At 38.1% G+C, this 27,009-nt stretch overlaps 1 protein-coding gene across 4 annotated transcripts in view; it reads right to left on the minus strand.

Annotated features, from left to right (window-relative positions):
• Positions 1-27,009, minus strand: part of CLSTN1 (calsyntenin 1) — a 40,425-nt gene that overhangs the window by 3,253 nt on the left and 10,163 nt on the right. The window contains exons 2-18 of one of the 4 annotated variants that reach the window (XM_064470341.1): positions 26,773-26,895; positions 19,826-19,855; positions 18,211-18,406; positions 15,911-16,119; positions 14,793-14,942; positions 14,509-14,694; positions 13,117-13,365; positions 11,289-11,410; positions 9,648-9,810; positions 7,437-7,487; positions 5,546-5,703; positions 4,775-4,923; positions 4,055-4,281; positions 3,405-3,575; positions 2,660-2,805; positions 980-1,115; positions 74-258 (exon numbers count right to left, since the gene is read on the minus strand). In XM_064470341.1, coding sequence (XP_064326411.1) covers positions 74-258; positions 980-1,115; positions 2,660-2,805; positions 3,405-3,575; positions 4,055-4,281; positions 4,775-4,923; positions 5,546-5,703; positions 7,437-7,487; positions 9,648-9,810; positions 11,289-11,410; positions 13,117-13,365; positions 14,509-14,694; positions 14,793-14,942; positions 15,911-16,119; positions 18,211-18,406; positions 19,826-19,855; positions 26,773-26,895 — 2,651 coding nt within the window. The remainder of the gene's footprint in view (positions 1-73; positions 259-979; positions 1,116-2,659; positions 2,806-3,404; positions 3,576-4,054; positions 4,282-4,774; positions 4,924-5,545; positions 5,704-7,436; positions 7,488-9,647; positions 9,811-11,288; positions 11,411-13,116; positions 13,366-14,508; positions 14,695-14,792; positions 14,943-15,910; positions 16,120-18,210; positions 18,407-19,825; positions 19,856-26,772; positions 26,896-27,009) is intronic. The other 3 variants (XM_064470343.1, XM_064470342.1, XM_064470344.1) reach the window with 3 other exon arrangements.

Genomic DNA, 27,009 nt, shown 5'->3' on the forward strand with positions numbered 1-27,009 from the left:
GTTCACATACAATCACACCCATCACAGGTGGAAAAGGGCATTTCTTTGTTACGTGTGAAGACGACAGCTTTACCTCCATGGGGTTCACAGTGATGGTCAAAGCAGAGTCATCCCAGTCCATCTCGTTTTCCTTTCCAGTGTCCTGGTCGCGCATCGTTCTCTGATGTGCGGCTCGGATTCGGAACACTCCCAGAATGATCATAAAAACCAGGAAACTGACACAAACTACAATCACAACAGTGGCTGTACTGGGAACAACTGCAACGAGAAAACAAAAGGAGTTTCTTGGATGATGCTGATACGTGACTCTTACGCAGTGCTAATTGCGTCCTCTGTTCCCATCACCTGCAACAGGGAGATGGCGTTATACAGATACTATATGTAGCTACACAGAGGCAGGTTGTCTAAGGCCACTTAAAAAGTCAGCTGGAGAATAAGAACTAAAACTTAGTTTCTTAAGTATAATTACGTCAGTGTGAAGGACTGACAACACATGGAAAGCAGATTCCACCACACACACAGGCTCCTCTCTAAAGTGTCTATTTTTCTTCCTCTCACATCCTACACCCATGCCAAATTAATATAATTAAACCAGAAGGGACAGATACCACAACTCATCAAGGGAATAAACGCTGCAGTTCTTTCCTCACGCCACTCAGCAGAAATACCGCCCCAGTTCCTCACAGTCCTTTATCTAGATCTTACAGCGCCCTCCAAGACTAATTCACCTCCCGTTTTCCAATGTACACACACCAACAGAAAGCTCCCCTGCTGGCAGGAAAAGATATTTCTTACGTCTTTTGTAGTCCACTCCTCCCTGCTTCAGCAAGAGCAGATGAGGACCATGTAGCTGCTTAGACTATCAGTCCAGCGCATTGGTTTAAACTCTGGGAAAAACCCTCTCTGCAGCAAGAGGTCTGTGTGACAGTTTAACACCAGAAAAAAACCCAGCTGAACTTCAGAGACTGAGAATTCTTACCTGAAAATGGATGAGGGTTAGCTAAGCTGTGCCCAGAGAGATCAACAAATGTGTGATGCACTGGATGAACAAACTGTGGTTGCGCAGCTATGTGGTTAGCATGTTCAACTGGGTTAGCTGTGTGGATAACATTCACCTAGGAACAAAAAGAAAATGTTAAACTCCGGAAATGCAACAGTTTACTTCTGAAGAGATAGAAAGAAAAGAAGAAAGAAAAAGGTAAGAAAAAAAAAATCTGTTTCCCAGAGCAGGCATCCAATCCTCCTTCACCACAGCAATGACCTGTTTCAGGGGACAACCATCCCAATCAGTAGCTCCTCATATGTTACAATTCCTTGTCACAAAACCCTTCAGTTTCACAGTTCTCAAATCTGTTTTAGTTAGTTTGGCATGTTTGTGAACAGACACCAGTATTTCAGAATAAAACATATAAAGCCAGATTATTATTATCAGATTTGGTAGTCAGCCATTTTAATCCTGAAATAAGAGTATATACAAGAGATACGTAACACAGTAATTACATTTTCTTCATTCCCATATTTTTTTTGTTCTGCTGTATATCTTCAACTAACACCAAAGGAAAAAAAAAAATCCATGTAACAGTCGAAGGGTTAAGAAAAAACCCTATTCTTCAGAGTTTAACCCACACTCAGCATCGCTGGCTTTTAGGTACAACTGCAAGCTCATCATTCGCACGGCATATTTCATGGCTTTTTTTTGCCAAACAAGCAGAGCTAAATATACCTCTCCTGTGGTGGAACACTGTACTAGAGGGTACCTGACCAGCTGCACAACGGGAAGGGGGCACGTTTACTACAGAACAAGGAAAGCATTTGCAGTTCAACAGGTTGGTAAGATCCCAATTCAATCTCACAGAATTTCCTCAGGAAACAAAACCACGTTACTTTAAAAAAAAAATAAATCTATTCTGCACCAGAAGAGGCTCCCCAGCCTACCACAATCAGCGGCAAATACAATTAACTTCACTATCATCCCTTCACTCAGCTTTAAAATGTAGAAATTCAAGCGCGTAGCTGAAAGATGCGGAGATATGTGACAGTTCCTCTCAATATAAATAACTTCACATTCCGGCACCTGGAATTTTAGTGCCCTGTGTGTTACCTTCTGCTGTACTTCCACATATGTGATGTAAGTGTACTAAGTAATAATTAACCTGTATTCTGCTGCAGAGGAAACGCAATTTTAGTCTGTCTGTGCTCTTACACAAGCCCTTAGTATCAGCATTATAAGCATCACACATACAAAACAGTAAAGGGCCCAGCCAAGTTCATTTGTTGGATCCTAGAAGTTATACATGAAGGCCATTCGAGTCTTTGGGAGCATTACTCTTACCCTATTTGCTAGTTTTTTTGCTAAATTAATATGCTGTCTTTCCAGTTCAACCTTTTTACCTTCACACTTCCATAAGCCATACCATTTCTTCTACAACATAACAGTTTCACTTCTGTTTAGGCACCCTTATTTAAAGCTAAAATGCAAGATTAAGAACACATTTATATATAAAACACAGCCTGAAATGCACACGTTTACTAATATTTATTTACAGGACAAAAATCTAAATCAATAATTGATCGATTATCTATCAGCTGAGGCAACAAATTCTATCCTCTTAGGCACACATGCTCTAAAACTTCTCAGTGATCAGACTAGCTTACATACCTCCACTTTAAACTCATTGCTGACATAGCGTCCATTAAGCTCAGAACAGACTAATTTGAACTTTCTGTCAAAGAGAGAAACGGTGTGCCAGTTTCTGTAGCGTATCAAATGCAAAACTTCTTCATAACTAGCCATAGTATCAACCCCTGTGAAGAGAAATAAACAAGTAAAATGATTAGTTGCAAAAGACTAGTGCGATATCATACACTTGACAAATGTTACCGCCTTTCTTCAAGCAGGTTTTCTTGGCTGACATATTTTCACTTAGTAGGGAAGAAAGGTAACACCATAAAGATAGACAGACACATACGTGGCTCCACTGAAATTCTGTGGCTTGATTTTGTGATAAAATCCTAGACCCAGTTAGTCTCTAAAGGGGTTTTGGAAGCCTTGCTTTTGAATACATAACGTATTCTGAATATAAAATAGAAAGGAACGATGCATGCTCCTAGGCACTGAATTTATCTGTGCAAGGTATAAGCCTTTGCTGGGGCAAAGTGTAATTCATTTCCACAGAGGTAATGTGCCATTTGGGACAGGAGAGAAGAACAGAAAGGACGTTCTAGAATGACATATTTTCTAGAATCACAGCTTTCTACAAAACAGTTCTAACATCTCTGAGCTTGATAGTCAAAAACAAAGTATTTGGTGTGAGGTGTTACCGACCATCTCTCCAGCACACTCTTCCCCATTATCACTGTCTTCACACCCTTCCTCCAAAAAGACCAGAAGTAGGAATCCCTACCTGTGATTACCATGCCCAGGTTGGAACTACTCATCTCAATGCCTTTCTGCTGTAATCGTGTCATGTCGATCTCCAGGCTTTCTTGTTCCTGATTTAGTTCCTCTCCTAGCACTGTCACCTCGCACGTATCCAGGTTATGCATGATCTCTTCAGAGACCAAAGACTCTTGTACTAAAAAGGAGAGAAAAAGCCCAAGAGATAAGCAGAAACAGAGGTGAAGTAGACAAGAGCCCAGGAGTTATAAAACATCACACACAAACTCAACTCTTCTTCCACAACAAATATTAATATCTGGGCCTGAAGTAAAGAGAGTAAGTATTCATGAAATAATGATTTAAAAAAAAACAAAACAAAACAAAAAAAACCAAACCACACACAAAACAAAAAACCACCCACCCCACCCCCAGAACAAACATGGGATATTTACACAAAGATAAAGGCCTGGGCTTATTGCCATTTCCAGGTAAATTTTTGTTAGCCCAGAGCAGAGGGTATCTACACTTCCTCACAACAGATATATACCTTCTTTTCCCCTAGGAGATTCTGTATCTAAAGAGAAATCCACAACTCTTTGCAAGAGGACGATCCTCCAACATGAGTATTGAATGGGGTGAGGGTAGGCAACAGTCCTAAGCAGAGAACGGTGTTACCTGTAGGATCTTCATCTCTGTCTCCCTCTGGCTCCACCTCCCGTGTAATGGTGCTTATTATGCGAAGCTCAGGAAAGAGGGAAACACCCTCAGAACTCTCAAACTCTGAAGCAGAGCGGGCAAAATGGTTGATGCCACTAAGGCTGATTTTTGGTTCCTCTGGTTGCAAAACCATTACGTATCCCTCCACAGAAGGAATGGAGACGCAGGCCTCTTCATTGAAACATCTATGAGATAGAGAAGGAGTTCTGCACAGTCAAAGAGGCTATTTGAGAGGGTGGCACAATTATGCACAGTAATTGCTTTATAAATTTTTAAAAAGCTCTGTCTCTGACCCAAGAGTCTTAGATAAATTCATCAACTGCGTTGGAAAGAAAGAATTCTCCACCAAGGGAGCAATCTTACAATTAATTTTTACTTACAGTTAACATTTGGCCCCATTTTCTATGCTATGACTAACAGCCACAAGTAACACCTTTAATGAAGGCTGTGGTACTGGAGGCATACTCACAGCTTATCCTTGCAGTAAGTTCCTCCCTATCTTACACACTCCTTACTACAGCCTCAGGAAGAAAACAGAGTGCTGGTGTAGAAATCATTTCCCCTATTCAAATGCGTGATGGTTATGTACACTAAGACATCACAACTGAAATACGTGAACATCGTCCCAGGCTTCAGTATCACCGTACAAAGACGCGTTATTTCAGCACGACGACATACTTGACCACACTGGTGATTTTAAGCCTCCGGATCCCAGGTGTTGGGAACTGGCGGGAATTCAGGTAGGAAACGTGTTGCATGGCTTTATCAACTCTGTCAATATCATCCCCTTCCAAGGTCAGTGTTGACTGGCTTGGGTTCATGTGGATCTGAAACAACAAGGGGGGGGGGGGGAATAAGAGAATACCCAAACAGTAACATGATCTGCTAATTAAAACTGTAAGTTCAGCGCTGGTTAGCCTGCTATAAGCAACAAGGCCATTATTTACTGGCCTTGTCATACTCAGTCTAACTTCCCTATCCCAGTGGAATATATTTAGTCTTTTGTTCTTCAAGAAAAAATGTAGGCACTTATCATAGTTCTGATGTGAAGATGCTAGTAATATAGAAGAGACAGCTAATATGAAGGAGGAATTCAGCTCTGTTCACACAACACTGCTGCTAAAAAAAAGGCATGCAAGTGAGTCTCATTCAACTGAGGTGCTCGTTAAGGATCTCTACCTTTTATTAGACAACCTGGTATAACTGGTGAAACAGAGAGGGTTACAAGTACGGAATTTCTCTTCAAGACTTACAGAGGACACAGTAACTTTCATTCTTAACCTCCACTAAGACCACATCTATAAGAAGAAAGATTTCCTAGTTTTCATGCAATTTTAATGCAAAATGTCACAAGGTTTTATTTGGGACACCCCTACTACCTCTGCCAGCAAAACTTGCATTATCAGCAAAGCTGTATACATGCTCCCCTTTATTCATGTGCTACTTTACCTTCACGCCTTTGCCGACACCGTCAGCCATTTGCAAATCCAGTCCCTCTTTGCAAGTATACAGGCAATCTATCACCTTCTTGTTTTCCAGTTTACCAGAACGAATCATCAAACCTGCCAGATTGCCTCGGAAAAACTGAGCCATGTGGAGTTCACCACCTTCATAAAGGGAGGAAGGAAAAATCTTTATATGTTTTGGTTCTTTTAACTTTTTTTTTTTCTTTTGTAAAACAACAAATATGCCTTCTGGTACCACGAAGTGTTACATACATGCGGGTTAGTTTTTATCCATTCTGGGTGTTAACCTTGTGATTACATTCAAGCATAAAGAAAGAATTAAACAGTTCACCATGCATATGGCCTCCAGAACAGGTGTGGCCATCTTGAACTGTGAAATTAAGGCTAATATTTCCGTAACAAACATTTCAACAGAAATCGCCCATACAGCGAGGTGGTGTTCTTCAGAAATGAAAGACAGAACTAATGAGATGAACTATGAAGCCTGAATCTTCATCTTGAGGTAACACCTCCTCCTAGCTGGTTCTCTACAGACACGCAATGCTCATCAGGATAGAAGATGACAGCGTCCTTCCTCCAGATGTTAGTTATCTACACCTAAACTGATCATTCCAGGCTCTCTTTACATTCAAAGGATAGAAAGAAACTTCACAATGTGATTCAGCTCATCCTGAAAAAGGTGTCTAAGAGTTAACTGCTCCCCTCCAAACATGCCTTCTTCTCTGTACGGACTCAAGTGAGCAGTTAAAACTCAGGTAACTCATTTTTAGATATCTCAGTTGAGTCCGATGAATTGCAACCCAATAAGCCCCTTATTGCTTATACTGTTTGAAGATGACACCACGATGATCACCTAGTCCATATTCTGCTAAATAATGGGAGCCACAGAACACCACCCTGAAATTTGTATTTCAAGGTCATCACTTACTATGCCACCAGATTTTTAGAAAGATGTTGAAGCTTGTTTTAAAGATGCCAAGTGATAAAAGTTCCGTGGCATAACTGGATAAAATTTTCAGTAGTAAATTGTCCTGTTACAAATGATATAATTTCCAGTTTAGATTTGTACAGCTGCAGCTTCTAGACCCTGAATTCTATTACATCCTTGCCAAATTAAAATGTGACGCCCAGGGAGGAACCTTGTCAGTTGTATCTAGACCATTCCAGGAATTCTTAACTTTACAGGAGTACGTATCTTGAATACACTTTCAGAAATATACGCTAATTTTAAGTGTCTCAACTCGAGACACAACGTCCACCAAACTATCACTAAAAATCTCTAAGAAAATAAAACCCTGCAGCCAACCTGAAATACCTGGCAGCCAAAGCTTTTATGCTCATTCACTATAATTAGAACTTTATATCAATTTCTGACCAAGTGAGTTTCCACTGTAAATTACAGGTCTGTCTAGTTATGTATGGGTAACCTAAATATGAAATTGGTCTTGATTTGCGTGGGGAGCAGAGCTACGTGACTTCCAGAGGTCCTTCCCAACCTACATATATATACACACATATTTATATAGGATGAGATGCCTTTACATTTTAACAGAATTGGATGAAAGAAATTATAATGATATTTTACATCAGCAACTTATTTTACACCACTTCACTGCAATCACAATGGTTGCAGATTTGTACATGGATGTGCATTTGGGTGCAACCCAAAAAAAAAAAACCAACCCAAAAAGAAAGCAAAAAAATCAGCTGATGAAGCTCTGGAAATAGAAGCATGATGAAGAAACAAGCCTAGGAGAGGATTATGTGAAGGTCAATGGCCCGAATGCAATGCCTGCATTTCATGCTGTGTGCGAAATGAAGCAATGTCTTGGCTTAAAAATGAAATAAAACAGTAGGGAAAAAACTCCAGCAACCTGCAGAGGTCTCAGGCACAGTTTCATTGTCATTTTCATTTCCTGTATATTCTGTAGAAAAGCAAGACAAAGAATAGGACAACAGGGAAAGGACCAAGTAGTTACAATTTGGCAAACTCTTATCACAGAAAATACACAGCAGCACTTCCCCCAAAAGTCTGCTTATACTCAACCAGCTTCTCAAGGATCATGAGTTCTTTGAAACACTAATAGCTGCAATGCAGGGAAGAAGCAGGACTATGTTATTACAGGAACATAACATTGATGACAAGACAACCTGAAGAGCCCCATACACAAGCTGCAGCAAAAAAGAGAGTCACACTGGAGAACACTTTAACCACAGATACCCAATCTCACACAAACCACTATTAGCAACGAGATACAGGCCTATCAACTGGCTCCATCTATTTTCTCCTCTACCAACTACTAAAGCAGAAATTAAGGTGAGATCCAGCCTATATCAGCAAATCACCAAAAGATATTATATCCTGGTGAAAAGGAGTCATTACCGACACAGATTTTTAAAATCAAAATAGCATCATATGTATTAAGCAGTCAATTTATCAGATGGAAGCATTTGGGACAGGTGGGAGGGGAGCACCAAAAATGAAAACCAGCTTTTATTCTTTTGAAATAAATGTTAAAAGAACTTTTTAAAAAGCATAAAAATCTCTCCCTCCTTAGAGGTGAGCTGCATAGATAACTTAGAGCAGCCTGATTTATTTTAAAATCTTGGTAAGACAAAGAAGGCGGCCTTAAGTACTAACTTCACTCCTTTGGCACACTTTTTTCCCCATATTCTAATCGCCTAAAAAAATCAGGCTTTTGGTGGTATTTTTAAAAGGCAGCACCTCAAGTTCTTGTATTCCAGACTTTTAATGCTCCTATTCCAGTCTGCTGTCACTAAAAGGAAAATTCAGGTCAGAATAAATTGAAGAATCATATAATCGTGCCAATATGAAAGCACAGGAGTTTTTAAACTAAATGTATATGCTTTTGTTAGGATGCAGAACATATATGGAAGCCAGTATACAATCCATACACTTAGCTGGAACAGAGTTTCCAAGCTCCAGTTTCTTGAAAACCAGCCACTATAGCTTCCCTTTGAGCTAGAAGAGGTAGTTGGAAAGTCACAAAGAGACTGAGATGAATTCTGGAGAAAATAAATAATTGACTCAAAGGAAGGGACAACAGAATGAATTTTGCACCGAAATAACATTAATACTGAAAGATAGTGAACTTGTCACAAAATAGTAAATTTGATGGAGCATATTTTGGTAATTTAACCTTCATTCACACTTCAAAGCCTTAAAACTCAAAGAGAAAAGAGACATTATAAGACAGAAGACTGTGAATTTGATTAGTGTCTCAAAGCTTTCCATTTGTCATTCATTCACAAGCTACTTCTATGCATTACTGCAGACTGCAAATACAGTCCATATTCTGTACTACAATAAAACATGAATGATTTAACAGCCTCTTTTCTCTGACCGAAAAGATCAGCTTTATACCAGCCAGGGTGTAATTTAATCAGCAAGCAAACATTTCAGTCAGGACTGTGAAGCAAGAGCTTTGTTACAAAGATCTCTGGTAATCAGCCTCCGTGTTCACATGCATTCTCCTCCTTTTCCTCAAGCTTTGAAGAGTACGTTTTGCAAGCATTAAAGCACATGAATCAGCATTTTACAGCTTGCAGAATATCATGTTTTAAGCCATAGTCTGCATACAATAAAGCAGATGCTTTCTATGCTTATTTTTATATGCCGAAATGGTAAAACGTCCAAGAGAGCATCACTGTGTTGTTTAGCTGAATTACCTGCTGGTCACGTTTCCATTTATGAGAAGGCTTTTTCTACAATATACTTTTCAACCTACTTGAACTTAAGTGTTCTGCTTCGTAATCTGAAGTATATGATGTACTATTAAAACTGTTATTAAAAATAAGCTATCTCTATTCCCATGGTTACCACAAAAATCACTTAGATGGAATGCCGCCTGGGGAGTAGCTTCATATTTCATATGCACCTGTGGCCAATGAGCAAAAAACACTCTCAGAAAAAAATGACTAGAAGAGGAAATATGTGATACTAGCTAGAGGCAAAAATAATCTGCAAAAGACAAAAGATCCACTATGTTCTTCTAGGCTAAGCACGAAGATTTCATTAAAAAAAACAGAGTTAATTAAAAGTATTAACAATTGTGAATAGTTACCTTGCCAGCACGCTCCAACTACGAGCTGCGTTTCTATCTTTGAAGGATGAAGCGGGTAATCTTCAGTCACTGGGAAAGGATCGTATGAGACACCGTCTACATAAAGAGTTACCGCAGGGAATTCAACATTGAGGACATAATGATGCCACTCTTTGTCACACACCTGAGTAAAGGAAGTTTTAAAAATTCTGCTTTATTCTTTTTTCAATGACGGTTTGAATTACAGTATAACAACTGATCTGATGTGCAGTTTGCATATACATAGATGCAGACATACAGACAACCTGTAGGAACATACTTTAAGTTCCACACACAGGGCACACTTGAAAAAAGCAAACCAGCTGTGAAACGTTTATAGTTTCTTTTCTTCTATTGCCAATATATTGCCACCTATTTCCATTCCTTTATTTTTTTTAATATCTAATAACAGTATATTTAAATTTAAAGAATACATACCTACATGCAAGTGTGTTCTGAAATATTGTTATAATACAACACGACTTGACAAAGGACCTGTATTTGCTGAAAGGAACTTTTTAGAGAAAAACCTGACCATTTTGAAGACAAAAAAGTCTTCCACAACAGAGTTATTTACAGTGAAAACTGATTAATTTTTGGAAATTAACACCCTTCCCATAGGGACATATACAGATATTTTAGCATTGAAACAGTACACACAGAAAACAGGATATAGTTAGCTATGTTAGAAGGTAACTCATTGTTTAGGTAACTGGCAGAACAGGCCTGTAATAGCAACCTAAAGCAACTAAGAGAACCTTTATATATTTACAGATATACAGGATTATTTTATTGCTCAGATCCAGAGCGCTGGAAAAGCACACAAAATACTTAGTCCCTTCTGACTCATTCTTCATGATCATAAACAGAACGAATTCATAGAAATAAGTTCTGCACATCAAAGTAAAGATTAGTTATTACAGCCTTCACTTTCAAATCTAAAATAATTAAGAATACATTATCAAAAGAATACAAACAGCCAACTCCTCTCTCTAAATAGGAAACAGAAACTACCTGCATCCCTCAGAGGCCTATTAACTCCTTTTTTGTGGAGTAAAATCTAATTTAGAAAACCGATTTGTAGCTACTGCTTGCAATGTGTAAAAAGTCACAAACTTTATTTCAGTGTAAAAAAAGATTTAGAAGATAAGTTCTTCTGTTATCCTACTAACACTTTGGTCTGCAAAAACTCATGCTTAGAAGTACTTTAATGCTATAAACGAAGTGGAACACTTCCTGTTTTCTCACGCACATCATCTTATAGTGTCTTTAGTGAAGATAACTGACATCACAGCTAAAAGACTGACATTGTATTTTCACGTATAAATCCACATTTTACTACCTTTCAGGACAATGACTTGTACTTCATCTCATGAGTATCCTGCTGGGTTTAATAAAACCACTAAAGCAGTTACTTTATATTCAAGATGAAAAGGTATAGCTGAATCTCTCTCTGACACTTGATCACAAATAAAATAAATATTGTTGGGTTCTATAAAACATGTCATCCAGAGTCTGGAATTGCAAGAAGTATTTATTAATAATTATACTGTGGGGGGGGGTTTAGTCTCTGATGGTTTTCACTGCATTTTATCAACCTACCGACTGTCCTTCCAAACTTACTTGATTTAGTTTCCAGTGAAACTCAGCAGGTTTGTATGTTTTTCCCTCTGAAGGATCTTGGCGGAAGAGGAAAACAAGTCGGCAGTTGTGTACATAGAGTGTGTAGTGGTGGCGGTTCATATCTGCACAAGAGTTTTAATTAACATTACTGTTTTCTGTAAACCTTAAGAACTCCACAAAATTCACCCATCCTGTAATTTCACACATAAGTCCCCAACTAACTGACAGGAAGAAAGAAATGTAGAAGTAAATCAGGCGTGTTAAGAGGAATGAGAACAGTTTGTAACAGTAGCTGGGGCAAATATTCTTGAACAACCCATGAGTACTACACTGTACAACAAAGAGACGCATCTATCTCCAAATCCCGTCTAAACCAAGGCGTGAGACTGAAGAGTCACAGAGATAAACCGGTCTGCAGGAGAACAAGAGAGAGAGCTCTATTTGCAAATAGAAGAGCTTTTTTGTTACAAATAAGTTGCTTCTACTACATTTAATTACCGTCTTCAAACATGTACACATGACGGTAGGTGGACATGATTTCCTAGGAGAATAATATGGAGTCATAGCTCTAAAGGATTTCTCATGTAAAGTAAATACAAAGGTGAGATGCTAGAGAAACAGGTAAGAATAAGGAAAAGAAACATTTTAGCTACGTCAGCCGTTCCATGGCACGGATGAAGGAAGGGAGGGAATGAAAAAATACCAAAATCAGGTCAGTCTTTCAGCCTGGCAGCATTAAATCTGACTCTATGGTTCCAGTGTGATGTATTCAAAATCACCCCCCCTCCAACAAACATAGTTCCAGTCTTTCAATACTGCATAATATACAGTTGAAATTAAGGCAAATGATATTTATACTGCCAGAAACTATCTGTCGTGAAAATTATATGGTTAGGTCAAACCAAGGAATAAAAAAGGAAAACTTCTTTTGAAAGTCTGCTTCCCATGTACAGAAAAACCTGTATTTAAATTTGTCTTTCTTCTCCAGTTCACTTACTTCCATGAATCCAAAGTTTTGGGTTTTGATTAACAGGAATGGGTGAAGGTAGAGAAAAGAGGAGAATATTTGTACCTGGTTCTGAATGACAGTCACTTTTCTCTTGTTTGAAGAAATGCTTTCAGGGTATTACAAATACTGTTACATCTTTCTTATTTTCAAATAAAAATCAAAATATATTCAGCATAGTTTCCTCTGAAATACCTAGTAGCATTTTAAATAAAGTACCTTTCTAACACACTGAAAAAATCCACTGCTCTGGCTAACAAAGGCGGAATTCTTTTACCCCATTAGAGAGCAATTACGGAAACAGGGTTATCGGATTTCCTTCTTATTAATAGCATCTTCAAAATTATTGTGTCTGTAGCATTCACAGAGTGAAAATATGCACAGGGTGGAAAAAATACTTAATCACTGAAGAAAGAGAAATTATCTCCTCTTAAAAAAAAGATACAGTAGCAAATGCTGTCACTAAACCTGACGTATGTACCTCAATGATTTTAGGCAGCATCAAGAATAAGGCTATCCTTCGGAGATGCAAAATTGAGACTGCATTACCAGAATAACTCATCTACCACAGCAAAAAGAAATGCATAGTATAAATTGAAATAGAATTAGAAAGACAAGGCTGCCTAATCTGAAACTGAAGCTAGATAGTCTAAGGCCATGCTTCTATAGGTAAGCACAATAAAAAGCGACTTTTGCAGTCCACTTCACTTCCAACAAAACCTACCTAGAGAAGAAACTTAAGGTTCTCACACATGCTGCCACAGCATATAAAAACCAACCCACCCAACAATTTGACTGACTGTATTTGAAACATTGACAAACCTGTCTTGTCTGAATTGCACAAAATTGTCTCTTTCTCTTTGGTTCCAGGCCCATGCCTCATCCATACTGAAATCATGAAGGGCTCTTTTAGATTGATTGTGACAACACCATCTGGAATCTTCACAGCTTGTGTGCCATTAAATTCAAAGACTTGGTCACTGTCATGACCGTTATCGGTGGGAAGTCCTATCGTCCAGTTAGCAGCACTGCTCGGAGGGGGAAGTAGCTCAGCTGTGCCAGAAGAAGCACCTACAATAAAAACACTCAAATGAAAATATGCAGAAACTAAAGAGATCTCCGCTACTTTCAAACCAAACTGTTTTTCTGAGCACTAATTTTTCAGCACCGTCAGATTATGCACTACCATCGCACATTAAGCAATTCTCCTGTAAATAATGTAGCACTAATAACAGACATCTAATATCACAACGACTTCCATAAATTAGTCTTCTGGGTAGACAACTAAACTCAATGAAATTGTTTAGCTTACTACCTCTCCAGCTGTAGAACCTTATTTTACCTCTATCTCAGGAACCATTACATTAATACTGCTTGTCCCTCAGGCCCATGAACATGACGCCATTCTCTTGACATGGTACTAGTTGTAAGACTAACATCTACCCAGTTGAAGAGGGCTGCATAAGCACCCCCTCCCAGATCACTCTCTGATAACATAGTCAGGAGCAATGATACCCAGCAGGTATTCAGCTTGCTGTTTTTTCCTCACTTCAAGCCTAAATCATTAATGTAGCAATGACCAGGAAATTGCCTGGGTCTCTAGGGTTACCCTGTATTCACATTTTCAACTAACTTCAACTGAAGTTGAAGACATAAATCATCAATTATTACTTGTCCTGTAATCTCAACTCTTCCATACTGGCTACAAAGGATTCATAAACTTTCCGTAAGACCTTTAACTGCAGCATACGTGGATGCCCATGTGCCATTCATAGGGCAAGCACAGTACAAATTTAACTGATGCAAGTAAACTGCTCTTTCCAAACCAGAGTTTCTTGATTTTCACATCTACTTTTTCACCATGCGTCCTTGACATCCATCATGCCTCAGAAAAACAGAGAGGTTTTAGTGGCTATACCCTTCCACATATATAACAACCTTTCAGCTCTTGAACATGAATCGCATGTGAGGCAAATTATTAGTGTACATAAGCTAGTGGAGAGGCAGAAGAAAGGGATTCTTTACTGCATTTGAGAGTTATTTTTAAAGTTCCCTTCAGCCAATTTCATGCGTTTTGTTGCCTGCTATGCAAAAAGTTGGAGGAAACTACATGCAAATGGCCACATCCACTCACTCATTTGTGGTCTAACATAATATTCAAATAAAGACTAACAAGCAAGAGAGACCACTTTATTTTAACCAAAACATTCTTACCACAGAGCCTGTGAATGGATTTCTCAGAGTAGGTGTCTCTGTCACAGCCTTTACCAATATGGTTGGTTTCTAGTTCAACCGTTGTTTGAATTGAGGTTATTGGCTCATCACATGTCTCCAAACGCATACCGGGGAAGAGAGCTAACGAACCAGTACCAGGCTCATATTCTATTCTTTTGCTCCAACCTGTATATTTATCCAAAGAAACAATATTAAAAGTCTCTCATGTTTAAGTGAAGGTACTGGCAAATGCTAAAAGCAGACAGGAAGGAGATCAAACTAACCTTGCCAGCCAGGCTTGCATGTAGGCTTAATGCTAATTTTAACCAACACATCCTCAGCAGCTCTCTTCTTCCCACAGTCATACGCTGTTACTGTCAGTTTATACTGATGTTCTTTACCATAGTTTAACTTTTCTGTGTTTTTTATATAACCTGACACACACAAAAAATAATAAAAAAGCAGTAATCAGATGTCAATACCTACTCATTTCTCAGGGTCACTGCTGCATCAAAGGCATCCAGGTACCATCTATGTACTTCACACGGGTACCAAGACTTTAAGAGACATACCTGCAGGTGAATTAGTCCTTCACTGTTGGAGCTTTCAATGCCAGACATCAGATCCTTAAAAACTACGTAATTCCAGAGATGCAGGTATATACTTATCAGGCTCTTACTAGTGTATTACATTACTCAAAATGAAACTGTTCGTAGGTGGTTCATAAATTGTTTGGCAAGTGCCAGGATTCTCTAACTTTTTTAAATTTTCACACCAATGAAAATTATCCATTGTCAATGTGGATCCCCAAAAAACTCAAACTAAAGCCCACTAAAAACTGTTTTGCTTTGCTTCATCAGCTTGCTTGAACCCCTAGAAGTCTATAGATTTTGAAGAGTCCACAGATCATCAGCAGAAAGGAAATGACCTAAACAAACCACTACATTTCAAAACCAATAACCGTGACACTAATCTCCAGAGCCACGTATGAGCAGTCCAAATGTGAAAAGCACACACGGAACACCCTTTTTGAAAGCTAACTAGCAAAAGCTATCCTAATACAGAATAGAAAACTACAGGGGGGAAAAAAAAGCCCACTAAGAGCTGGTTTAAAATATAATAGAGCTACCATATTTCCTTTATTTTGAAAGGCACTTTACAAGAAACAACACACATGCAACACACCATCTGCTCCTTACATCAGTAGGTAGAACATGGTATTGGCACTGAAAAACATCTCACATTATCAATTCTAACTGCTAAAGTGAACGCCTCTCTTTAACCATGTTCTAGGAAAGGGTTAAAACAGGGCTGCTGCAGTTTTATGCTGACCAGTTTGAAGTCCTACACTTAGGGCAGCAAATTATAGTAAATCCCGCTCCATCTCGCATCGTGTTCTTACCATCTTTGTCAATAGCAAAAGGTACGTCTGGAGTTACAATTTCGTAGTTGCAAATCTGGCTGAACTGAGGTGAACAATCTGCATCCACGGCTTCCACTTTCAGGATGTTGTCATACCTCTTCCCTTCAATAACTGTTGCCTTGTATGACTTCTCTTTGAATACAGGAGCATACTCATTAACATCGTTCACCTGAATATGTACTGTTGCTCTGGAAATAAAACAGAAAGGTCAGTTTCCTAAATACTGCAAAACTCCTACTCACGCAAGGAATCTGATAAAACAGCTCCCTCTTCTACAGATGAAGCTATCCTTCAGAATTTAAGCTCCCTGAAAGAAGTGACCAGTGACTAATAAAACAATCTCAACTATCCTAACTAGGAAAGCAGCAGATATTTTTCCCAGTGTGTTACTATATAATTCAGTGTACTTTTAGGTTATTGCTTACTATTGCTGTTTATTTGCAAATAAAATTCAAATCCTTATATTGCAACTGCTAAATTGCCCCCATTTTATAGAAATACAACGAAATACAGCTGTGACAAAATAGGCTTTTACTTTTGCTAAAACAGCACAATCCTTCAAGTTCTTTCTTGCTGTCACAGTATTTGATAAACACCCAACTTTTATTTCATGTCAACAAAAATGACAGCTAAGACTGGACTTGGACTAAGAGGTCAGTCAAGTGCATTTGATTAGTTTTCTTTTGGTAAGAAAGTACTGAGCTGTGTCAGTGAAAACTGGTTTATTTCTTGGATGTAGGAATGGGAGATCAGGCAATTTAAATGGAAGAATCTCAGAAGTGGAAGATAAACTTTAACACATCATATAGCTAGCTAGCCAATCCTAAACAGATTGGATCTTGAATTCCATCCCTTCATGCTTGTCACTGATTGCTGGTATACGCAGAATAGGAAAGTAATGCAGTTTCTGTCAATGACCAAGGAGAAAAGGCGAAGAGCGAGAAGTATGTGGTATTTGAACTAATAAAGAATTCAATCACTACAGTCCTTCCATAAAAGCAAAAGTTTTCTAATACTTCTGCTAAAAAAAGAAAATCTTTAAGGTTTTACCTTAACCGATATTCTAAATAAATGCCACAAAAAATGGCCTTCTGAACCACACACACTTCATATTCCTGACTTTAAGAGCTGAACTCCAGGATGGTTAAAAGCCACAAAAAATGTAACACAGCCACGGGGCCAGGAAATTTCAACAGTGGTTTGTAGGCGCAGATCCTGGAAACCCATCATTCTGCCGTGGGAAAGAAGAGTTGCAGAGCACGCTGCTAGATCTGTCCTGTTTTACATAGCCATGAATTTGGATAACCAAAATCAATTAACCAATACAGGTAGAAAAATACAGATGAGTTCTACAGTGCAGAGAAGGAACTGTACGCTATCAAACCGAACACAGACTGTAATTCCAGTCAAGCCAACAAAACATTTGTTGCCATCTTTCTCTTTGAAATCTTTCTCCAAAAGACAAATTGAATATCAAATAGAGTTCAAGGGCATACCTATTTCCCATAAGCGTAATCCTTAAGAAGACAACTTTCTGTTACTTATTTGAAGCACACAGCTAGAGAGTAACAAGACTGTATTTGTCACCAAGATGACTGCTGCTACTCTATTCCTCGTCTTATTTATGCCCTTCTTTGCTTCACACAAACAATAATCTTCCACATGCTCTGCAGATGTTCACACCAGGGTGTTAAACAGTTACTCTCAAGTGGATTTTCTAGAGAGCATTTTACATTGTGGTTTTTTTCTTTCGATAAAGATTAGCTAAAGATTGCTTTGTTCCCATTCTTTAATCTAGGCAGAGATGAACCATATGTTATTGATCTTACTTTGTTTGGTGAGGCTCTCTGGAAATGACAGCAACATGTATTCTTTTCCATTTTGTCAAGTTGAATATCGATTGACTTCTTGAACCAGTTTTTCAGTTTAAGAAACTGAATTCTGAGACAATATCCAGCCTTGGTATCCCCTGCAAACTCTTTGTATCAGCTCAAGCCAAATTTTGACTATATCAACAGTTTTCCTGTTTCTATCCCCACACTATTTTCTAATGTAAATTCAGAGACATTGAGGGATAATGCAGCAGCATCTAGGATACAGCTGAAGAGATTTCAACACAGTTCATTTCCATTTCACTGCTATTTATATTACCATTATATGAAAGTCTTCCAGTATTAACACTTGGTTACATTTACTCTAAATACACAGACCATAAATCACCATGAGCAGGAGAGTGCTTGAAACCAAACTTCCCCTCAGCCTACCACAGATTTACTTACTTGTGGGATTTTTTTGCATTTGCTCCATCCGGTCCCTTTCCACAGTCATAGGCCTGTATGGTGAACGTGTAGTCTTTCTGTAGTTCACAGTCAAGCTTTTCTTTAGAGCGTATTATTCCCTCACCAGTGGATTTATCCACTACCACTGCTTCAAAGGGAACATTTTGCCCATGAATTTTAAATCCACAAATCTCACCTACAGATTCAAAGTAAGAGAGGTTAGAACTGGTCAAAATTATTACACATTTTTAAAATAAATGATGAAATATTTTGCAGCCAAGGGTTTGTGAGGGTCTGTGGACAAAGCAAGAGCACTGTGCTTTAAAATGGGTGATTTCTGGGAACTTTAGTAACAAGAAGCATACGTCTGCCTTCCAAGCAACTTGTTTACTTTGCATCCATTCATGCAGGAATACAAAAGAGAAAAAGAGAAATGTAGACAGGCATTTCACAGGAGTACTTGAGATAGCTCTAGGGTAAGAGTAGTTCTTATGAGAGCATACAGCCAAGGCCACTGGTATTATCTTCTATGCCAAGCTGCTGGGAATAGCTGGGCAGCTTGTTTATTTTGACCAGAGCAAAAGGTTAAAATGCACAGTTACAAGTCAAGGGATGAAAAAGCTTGAAGTACAGGTTCAGCACCATAATTACAGAAATTCTGTCAACAGATCAAAGAACAAAGTCTTCCTGTGCAATGTACCTGGCTAAAATTAGGGAATCAAAAATAAACTACTGAATGAGAAAGGTAGAAATACCAACTTCTCAGGCATCCATTTCAACAGCTATCTACTAACAGAGACCAAATATGATAGTCAAGGAAGCTCTCACATGGAATGATTTTGTAGGCTTTCCTTTCTAGTCAACCTCTTCATCCTAACACACTTGCAAGAGAAGTCCCTAGTACATCATTTTAAAGCACACCTAAGCTTAAGATTACACTCCAAGACCCCCTGCTGGCACAGCTAGGTCAGTCTGTCAGCACGCTCTGCAGAGAGCGCCTAGCACACCTGGCTGTGCTAACAAATCACTTACAATGCGTTTTCACCTGTATCACTTGTTACATTTTGAAGGTGATTTTCTTACACCAACACAAAACGGTATTTTGCTATTACAGTTGCAGCGGTATCGTAGTACCAAGAATGCACTCCTACTGTAAACATGTCTAGAGGTATTCAAAAGAAGGTATCTGATTCAGATTTTAAACTACTGAAGTATGTACTGAATGAAGCTTACTGCAGGGGAGGCGATACAATGCTTTGGCAGTTAAACATTACTTTACAAAGCATATGAAAAAACATAAGATGTCCCAAAGAAGTTAAGCTACCAGTGAAAATACCAGATAGCGCTAATTTCCCCCAGAACAACTTCAGTGTCCATCCAATGTACAGTAATCCCAAATGGTTCAAATGGATGTCTGATTTACAGATATTTCTAACCAAGGGTTTGGTTACATAACAGTTTTTAATCAATATATTTTTGAAATAGAAAAAAACTGGGAGAATAAATGGGACAAAGTAGCATGACAGGATCTTCTGTTTAAGTGCTGATTCCCCATTTCATAACCAAAGTTAGTAGGTTAATATTCATAAAAGGGATAGAAAGAACCCTTTATCACCTTCTTTGGTGACTGTCACCTCAAAACTCTCTAAAGGGAGAAAAGATAAACCCAAGTCAGTAACAGAAAAGGTTGAAAGGGAGCAAATAAGGAAAAGGCAAAGATGCACACATTACAGAGAAAAGCTTTGGAAAATTTGTATTTTAAAATTCCAGTGGTGATTTGCTGTAACTGTTACAATTTTAGAGTTTTAGTTATGTTAAATATGATTTAATCTTTTAACTCCCAGTTGTCATTTGTAGAATTTTGAAGTATTTAATAAGTTTATCAAAAGGCTTTTTTTCCCTTTTTTTTCCTTTTTTTAATACCAACTGCTAAATAAAAGATATTTTCAAAATTCCATGTTGATGAATTCATACTATCCAAAAGTAGAATTTTCAGGCTTTATTTGTACTATTCTATTTAAAGAAGGCATGATAAATAATTTAAACAAGCTTTTATATTCTCCTTTTGAGTTCCAGAAAACAAAAAAAAATTATAGATAGCCATGGGATTTTTTTTGTGTTTCCACACAGATTTTTATCAGTCTAGGTAGTATAACATCTAGTATTTGCAGAATTTAAATTCTACATCAAACTCAACTTGACAGTATTGCCATAATTCATGATTTTAAAAATACACATATTAAATTGTGATCCTGATAAACATAAAAGCTTTAATGTAAGAAACAGAGGGAGGGAGGGGGGAGCTATGTATTTTCCTAGCAGCATATTGTTTTTCCAGGTTAAACAAGCACCCAACAGCTTCTGTCATTTTATTCTACTGCTGAAATACTGTAATGCTGGAGAGAGGAGATTCAGGTACTCAAATATATTAATCTGCTAGTACTGAGGATGCCCTGGAGCAGCCTGCCTTGCCCCCTCCAGCCACTCCAGAAAAGTACAGGCTTCCACAGCATCCTGATCTTACACGCTTATGAGGAGATCTCAGCTATAACCGAGTTTTACAGTGGTACTAGGTGACTGTAATAGGCACCAGAATGGTTTCACTGTTTTAATGGAGAGACAGTTAACCCTGTTCTTCCTCCCCTGGAAATCACAATTTGTTAATACCCCAAACTACCACCTTTTACATATCATCCAACGTATCAATTAATTTTTCCTGATTACCATCATCTTTGATCTGAATTCCAGTACAACAAAGCAGACCTGTACCCTTAAAATAATTTCCAGCAGATCTCCTGTTAATTCTCATGTATTTCAAACAACTTGCAGTAACACAGTTATTCAAGTCTCCATTCTAGAGTGGCCTTAAAAAGAGATGAGGCACTATAATTACAGAGAAATAGTTTTCTTAAAAAGGCAAATTTACAGTTTAATATTGAAGCAGAAATATAATTAAGGAAAAATACCTTATAATGGACATGATTTGTAGTCCTTCATTTTAAAAAGAGACAGTTTCTGAAATAGCGCTCATTAGGTTCTCCCTGAAACTCACTTGAGGTAATCCCCAGATTTATAATCATCTCTTTATTTTAATGCACCAAGTACGCTGCCTCTTGTGGCACCCACATAGTTTATTTCAGTTTATTCTTAACACAGGATATAAATATAATCCCAGATTTTAATGTGTTTTGGCAATAGGATCATTCAAGGAAATTTTTCACTGCTTAAATTCGTGGCTACCACAACTGATTAGCCAGAAGTGACACTCCAACTGCAAGCTTTTAAATATGCCGTATCTCTGACTCTCATACGTCCTCCTCCTTGTCCCCTTCCAGTAACCAGTAACTCTGACCTTCAGCATCAAGCATTGTGTGAGAAACATTAAGGTTACTGGAAAAATATAGATGGAAAAGAACATTAACGCAGAAAGCCTGCTAATGGAAAGGAGAGGGGGAAGTATATTAATGCAGCAATTATCTATTTGGGAGAAGGGGAGGCTGTTTAAAAACTGGCCAGTTCTTTATCACCTGATGTGACCTTTACCTCTAGCACCAACACCCATTTGGATGCCAGGAAGTTCAGGCATTATATTTTTTGGCTCCTGAGCATAAGATGTAAATAAGCTCTCCAGAAAACACCTGTGTGTCTCCAGATGCTTTTTAAGGTATAAAGCTTCAGTTTGAGGTTTACTATAGCTCAATTCCTGCCACATGTTTCTCAGAACAATAACTGACCCAATATATTCGTATTTTCCTCTTCACACACCACTAAGATTAACAAAAAGCCCTTTTCTTACTATATAGATGCAGTGATTTAAAAAGTTATAATGCACAAAAACTATGGTGTTCTTATAAGCGCTCTAAATAAGCAAATACAGAGCTCCCAACCTAACAGGCTTTTTAACCTCCCTTCTTCAAAATGTCTCTGCTATGAAAAGAAGCAAAAAGGGATAATTCTCTGAAGTACAAAATATTTTAAAAAATTAAAGCTCCCCTTTTCTCAGAAATATATTACAGACTGTTACGGAGCTGTTTCAAGACACATAAGACAAATTACAGATTAATCTTCCCATTCATGGATGATATTCATTTTCATCTCAGTTATGAAATGCATGTATTTATAGAGTATAGGTAAGACTCTTCTGTGATTACAGGATTCTTGGCAGTGTATTTTTTTTATTGCCATTCAGTAAGCTTAGTCCCATACCATGCTCCCTAAGGTTTCATGCTATGTCATATGTGCTTAATGCTTTTTCTCATTTCATTCTGAAATTGAGATACATTACTGAAATAAATTTCTACCTCTCCTAATCTTAGAACAGAATGATGATCAATCCGTAAATTAGTTTATAGTTGATATATTGGAAACTGTTCAGCTAAATGAACAGTAACTAGGACAGAACTTTACAGTGTTTCACTCAGCTGTAATTAGTTGAAAAAAAACATTTCATTTTACAGATAACTCATTTGTAGAACTTATGTTAGCCAGAAAACATACATTAATCCTGTATCCTAAAGGCATTCTGTATTTCTCCTTTCCAGTGCAGCACAATCATCTGACAGTGAGGATTTGGTAGAATTTTAAGGTTTTGATGATTTTTACTATTTTATCTCTCCATGTACTGTTACGATATAATGATGTAAAGTATTTAATTATATAGTTATTAAAAAGATTCATAAATATTTAAACTGGTCATACAGTATTTGACTAGACACTTCAAACTTTGGAGCCAGCCATCCCTCCACATTTCCATCCCACAGAAGGAGAAGCAGCATATTCTCCCAGCTCTAACCAAGCAGCAGCCTACATGAGGATCACGGAAGGCCTTCAGGACAGCCTCCCATTTCAATGCCTTTAGAATGTCTCCTAAACAAGTACTTGCTAGTACCATATAAAACTGTTAAAAAAACCAACCAATTTTAAATTTCACAGTTAGTGGTAACTCCATTTCAGTTTGTATTTGTATGCATGACAGGTACAAAACAAAATGTCACTCCAGGCACGCCTTACATTTGATGCAAACATGGCTGAAACCCTATCACAACAAAAATCCCTCTTAGGTTTGCCAGCCGGCTGCACAACATATTTGTTGTGCGCTCACTGGATGTGACAAGATCAAAATCTATCTGTTTGATTACACGGTGTCATTCATCGTTGCTACATATTGTTTCTCCATAACCACCTCGCCGCCGAGCGCTGCGTGACACGCAGGCCTACCGCAGACAGGGCCTCAGCACAGCTCCCTGCCCTGAACAAACACGGGCCGGCGGTGCAGCCCGCAAACGTGCCGTCAGCACTCGCCCGCTGCAGCGTGGGAACCCCACGCACCTCCGGGGAGAGGCTGGCAGAAAGGCTTCGTGGATTTTGGGGTTTTTTTTGAAGAATTAATAAAGATTCTGCAAGATCATTTTCAAAGCTCTATGCATTTTCATGCTCTAAGTCAAAGAATTCCTCACCCCCACAAAAATACTTCTTGCATCCCAGATTAGTAAAGGGAAAATAAAGTGTTGTGACTGAGGTTTCCTCTAGGGGTGGGGTAGGGGCAGAGGGATTAAAACCCTACGACAGACACATCAGAAAACAAGGAAACATTTCCTTCCACAAGGGAAGCATTTCAAACATCTTGCCAGCAAGACCCTGCGTTATACTCTCACAACAAAACACACTCAGCTACGTGAAGGCATCCAGATATAATGTTTTTTGTTTCAAATGCAAAGAAAATTCAGCTCCTTTTTGCATAGAAATCCATACTGAGAGCTTCAGACATTCAGCTGATTTTAGACACGGATTATTCTAATGTACAATAGACAATGTAGCTGTCCTTTATTTTATTTTTCCAGGAAAACCACTTAGGATCAAATTTCAACATGACTCGATTTGTAACGAAGGAAAACTTCACTGAGGAAGAAGAATGGTTGTTGTTGCAGGTCAAGCGGACCTGTAACAATCACGGTACTGAAGACTGATTCCATAGGGTCTACATGTCAGACGAGGCAACTTGGCACAACTATATTCAAACTCTGTTTTCCAAAGTGTGTTGTTTCAGATGTAAAACCATAGAAATCACCCTAGAAATAAATGTCTATATAAACCCTACTTGTTTTTTCACACATGAATTTTAGGATCCTGCCCACAGAACAGAGTGAGCAAAGCAAGAAAATATAACTTTTACTTGCCCCTCAGTTCACATACTACAAAGCATTTAAATGAACTGTTTTCAAGATGTTTTGACATGCTCAAAATTGAAATAAAGCAAAAAGCTCCATTTAAAATATTTTAAACCTGCAGACAGTTCAGAGGTTTCACAGCTCAGCTAGGGAAACAGTTCTTCAAAATATTCAACCTTCTGAAGCGTAAATAAATTTTATTTGAGTAGTAATATACCAGTTAGGGCTGAAACAGCTATTTTTAATCCTGAAAATGCTTTGTTTTGCTGCGAAAACATGTCACTGATCTAATGGGCTTCTCACACTTAACACCCACAAGATGCTGCTGGACAATAACGATGCTATTCTCCGTTCCAGGACATGACTACAGCACCACCAACTAGAACTGGTAATGCTGATCCAACACCGCTCCCACATTTGGTCTCCTCAAAGACAGATTCAAGTCTTGTTCCATTTAATGGTAGACAAATACTTTATAGGTTCCCATAGCACAGGCATTCAAAATTTATGCCATTCAATTCCAACAGTCATATCGAGGAAACCTTCTTTACAACGTTAGCATACTATACTCAGAATTGAAGATAACTATTTTAAATCCATTGCTCTGCTGCTGCTGCTTAAGAATTGTTAGGTTTTGAAAGCCAAAATATATACTGTTTATACAAACATTTAATAAACCCAACTTCCTGTTGGTAAAAATGTTCATTAAATTTATAAACCTGCTTTCAATTTAGATCAACACAATGGAAAAGCAGTCTTATTTGAAGTGGTGCTTTGACTATGGATCTTCCTCTGCAAATCTGACAATATATTTGAAGATATTCTGCCAGTACTTTCTTAAAGCTTCATGATATCCAGCACTCCAGAAAACTTCACTATCTACCAAGAGGTATAAAATTGCCATTTTCAAAATCTGTTCAATGCTGTCAAACCACCAGCGCCTACATTTAAAGCACTTAGGAACTGCGAGAGATGATTCATATTCTCCTAATCACCAAGTATGCAAGTCAGCCTTCCCATACCTCTTTTTACGTAAAAGATTTTGTGCATCCCAACACAAGCATCTTCATTTGAAAATGAAAAGGGTTTTTTGTTCAAAGACAGCAGTTTTATTTCCAGTTAAGAATACTTAGGAGCCTCTGCCATGTGTATCCAATACATGAAAAAGTTGGAATTTCAGAGGTTTACCATTATCTTTGAACTTCCTGAATTTATAAGGCAGCCTTGGCGATAATTACAGCTTTACGATAGCGCAATAGACCTGTTACTTGACGTACCACTTTAAGAATTAGTGACCCAGTTGCCATAATACTGTAGCACGCAATGCAGTCAGCATGCTTAATGTTTCAAATGGCTGTTGATTTTACCACTCTATCACTTCCTCTTTTTGAAGCCAGGCTAAGCAGTGTTCCCAAAAATGGGTGATGTCAGTCCTCCAGGTATTTTACTAGAATTCTTAACTCTCAAATTTTACTTAACAAAGTAAGCTTCTGCATGTATCTAATTTAAGCTTGTGTTATCCACTACAACTAATTTAAATACCTGCAGATGCCCAATGGTACTCTTCAAACAGTTTTCTAATATTTTGTCAAACCAAAAATGTGCTTTCCATAATACTGCATCCAATTAATTGAGTATTCTTAAACAGTACTTTCCAGAAAAAACAACTGTGTAAGTTTGTAAGATAACTTTCATCTGTCAGTCCTATGCTGAAAGTAAAGAATTAGCACACATTTTGCAAATGACTTGTGTATCATTCTCTATATTCTTTGTTAAAGGAGAAATGCATTTCCTTCAGGTACAAGAGGCCGTCCATTTTTCGAAATACCTCAAACTGTTAAGCAACTTTATCACGGAAAGTCTAGATTTCTACAGGAATTCTTAGTCCAAACACTGCACAGAAGAAATGCAATCTTAATTCTACTAATTCCTGTTTTCAATCTATAAAGACACAAGTCAAAAACACTACGAAAACAAAAAACTCTATTTGAAATTATAAGAAAAATAACTGTTTCAGAACTCCCAGACTGCATGCTGTGAAATTTGTAATCCAGAGGACTGAGGGAAAAGGTTAGACACTGGGGGGGGGGGGGAAGGCCAAAACAGAAGACCAAAACCCCCACACACCAGAAAACTTAGCATATACACATGAAAGCAAAGGAACCGTGGAATATCTGAAATACAGAGTACTCTGGTTTGGGCATTTGGATACAGCTGTTTATTTAAGGCTGAAAATATGAAATAAAACTCTGGTCCACGCACAAACATTTCCCAGGGTCTAAAAGGTTTGAAACATTATGCTACTGTTAAGGAAAACACACTAAATAGCACACAGCATATGTCATCAAGAGAGCATTTCCACTTCTTAAAAAAGAAATGCAGATGAATTCTTTACCTGCAAAACGCAGAGGCGCATCTTTGTCCAGGGCTATTAAAGGGGGGTCCAAGAGCACCGTGTTGTCATTTTCTGTAACTATACCATGATAGGTTGTTTCAATCCATGGCTTATGCTTGTTAACTGAAAGGAAAAGAAAGTACAAAGTCAAAACATTTGAAACCAACAACTTAAAAAATGCTTTATAATAGCGATTTCAATATTGTCCTCTTTCATTTTTCTAAATCTGAATCAGCA

Source organism: Phalacrocorax carbo, chromosome 20 (genome assembly GCF_963921805.1).
Source record: "Phalacrocorax carbo chromosome 20, bPhaCar2.1, whole genome shotgun sequence".
NCBI classification, from domain to species: domain Eukaryota; kingdom Metazoa; phylum Chordata; class Aves; order Suliformes; family Phalacrocoracidae; genus Phalacrocorax; species Phalacrocorax carbo.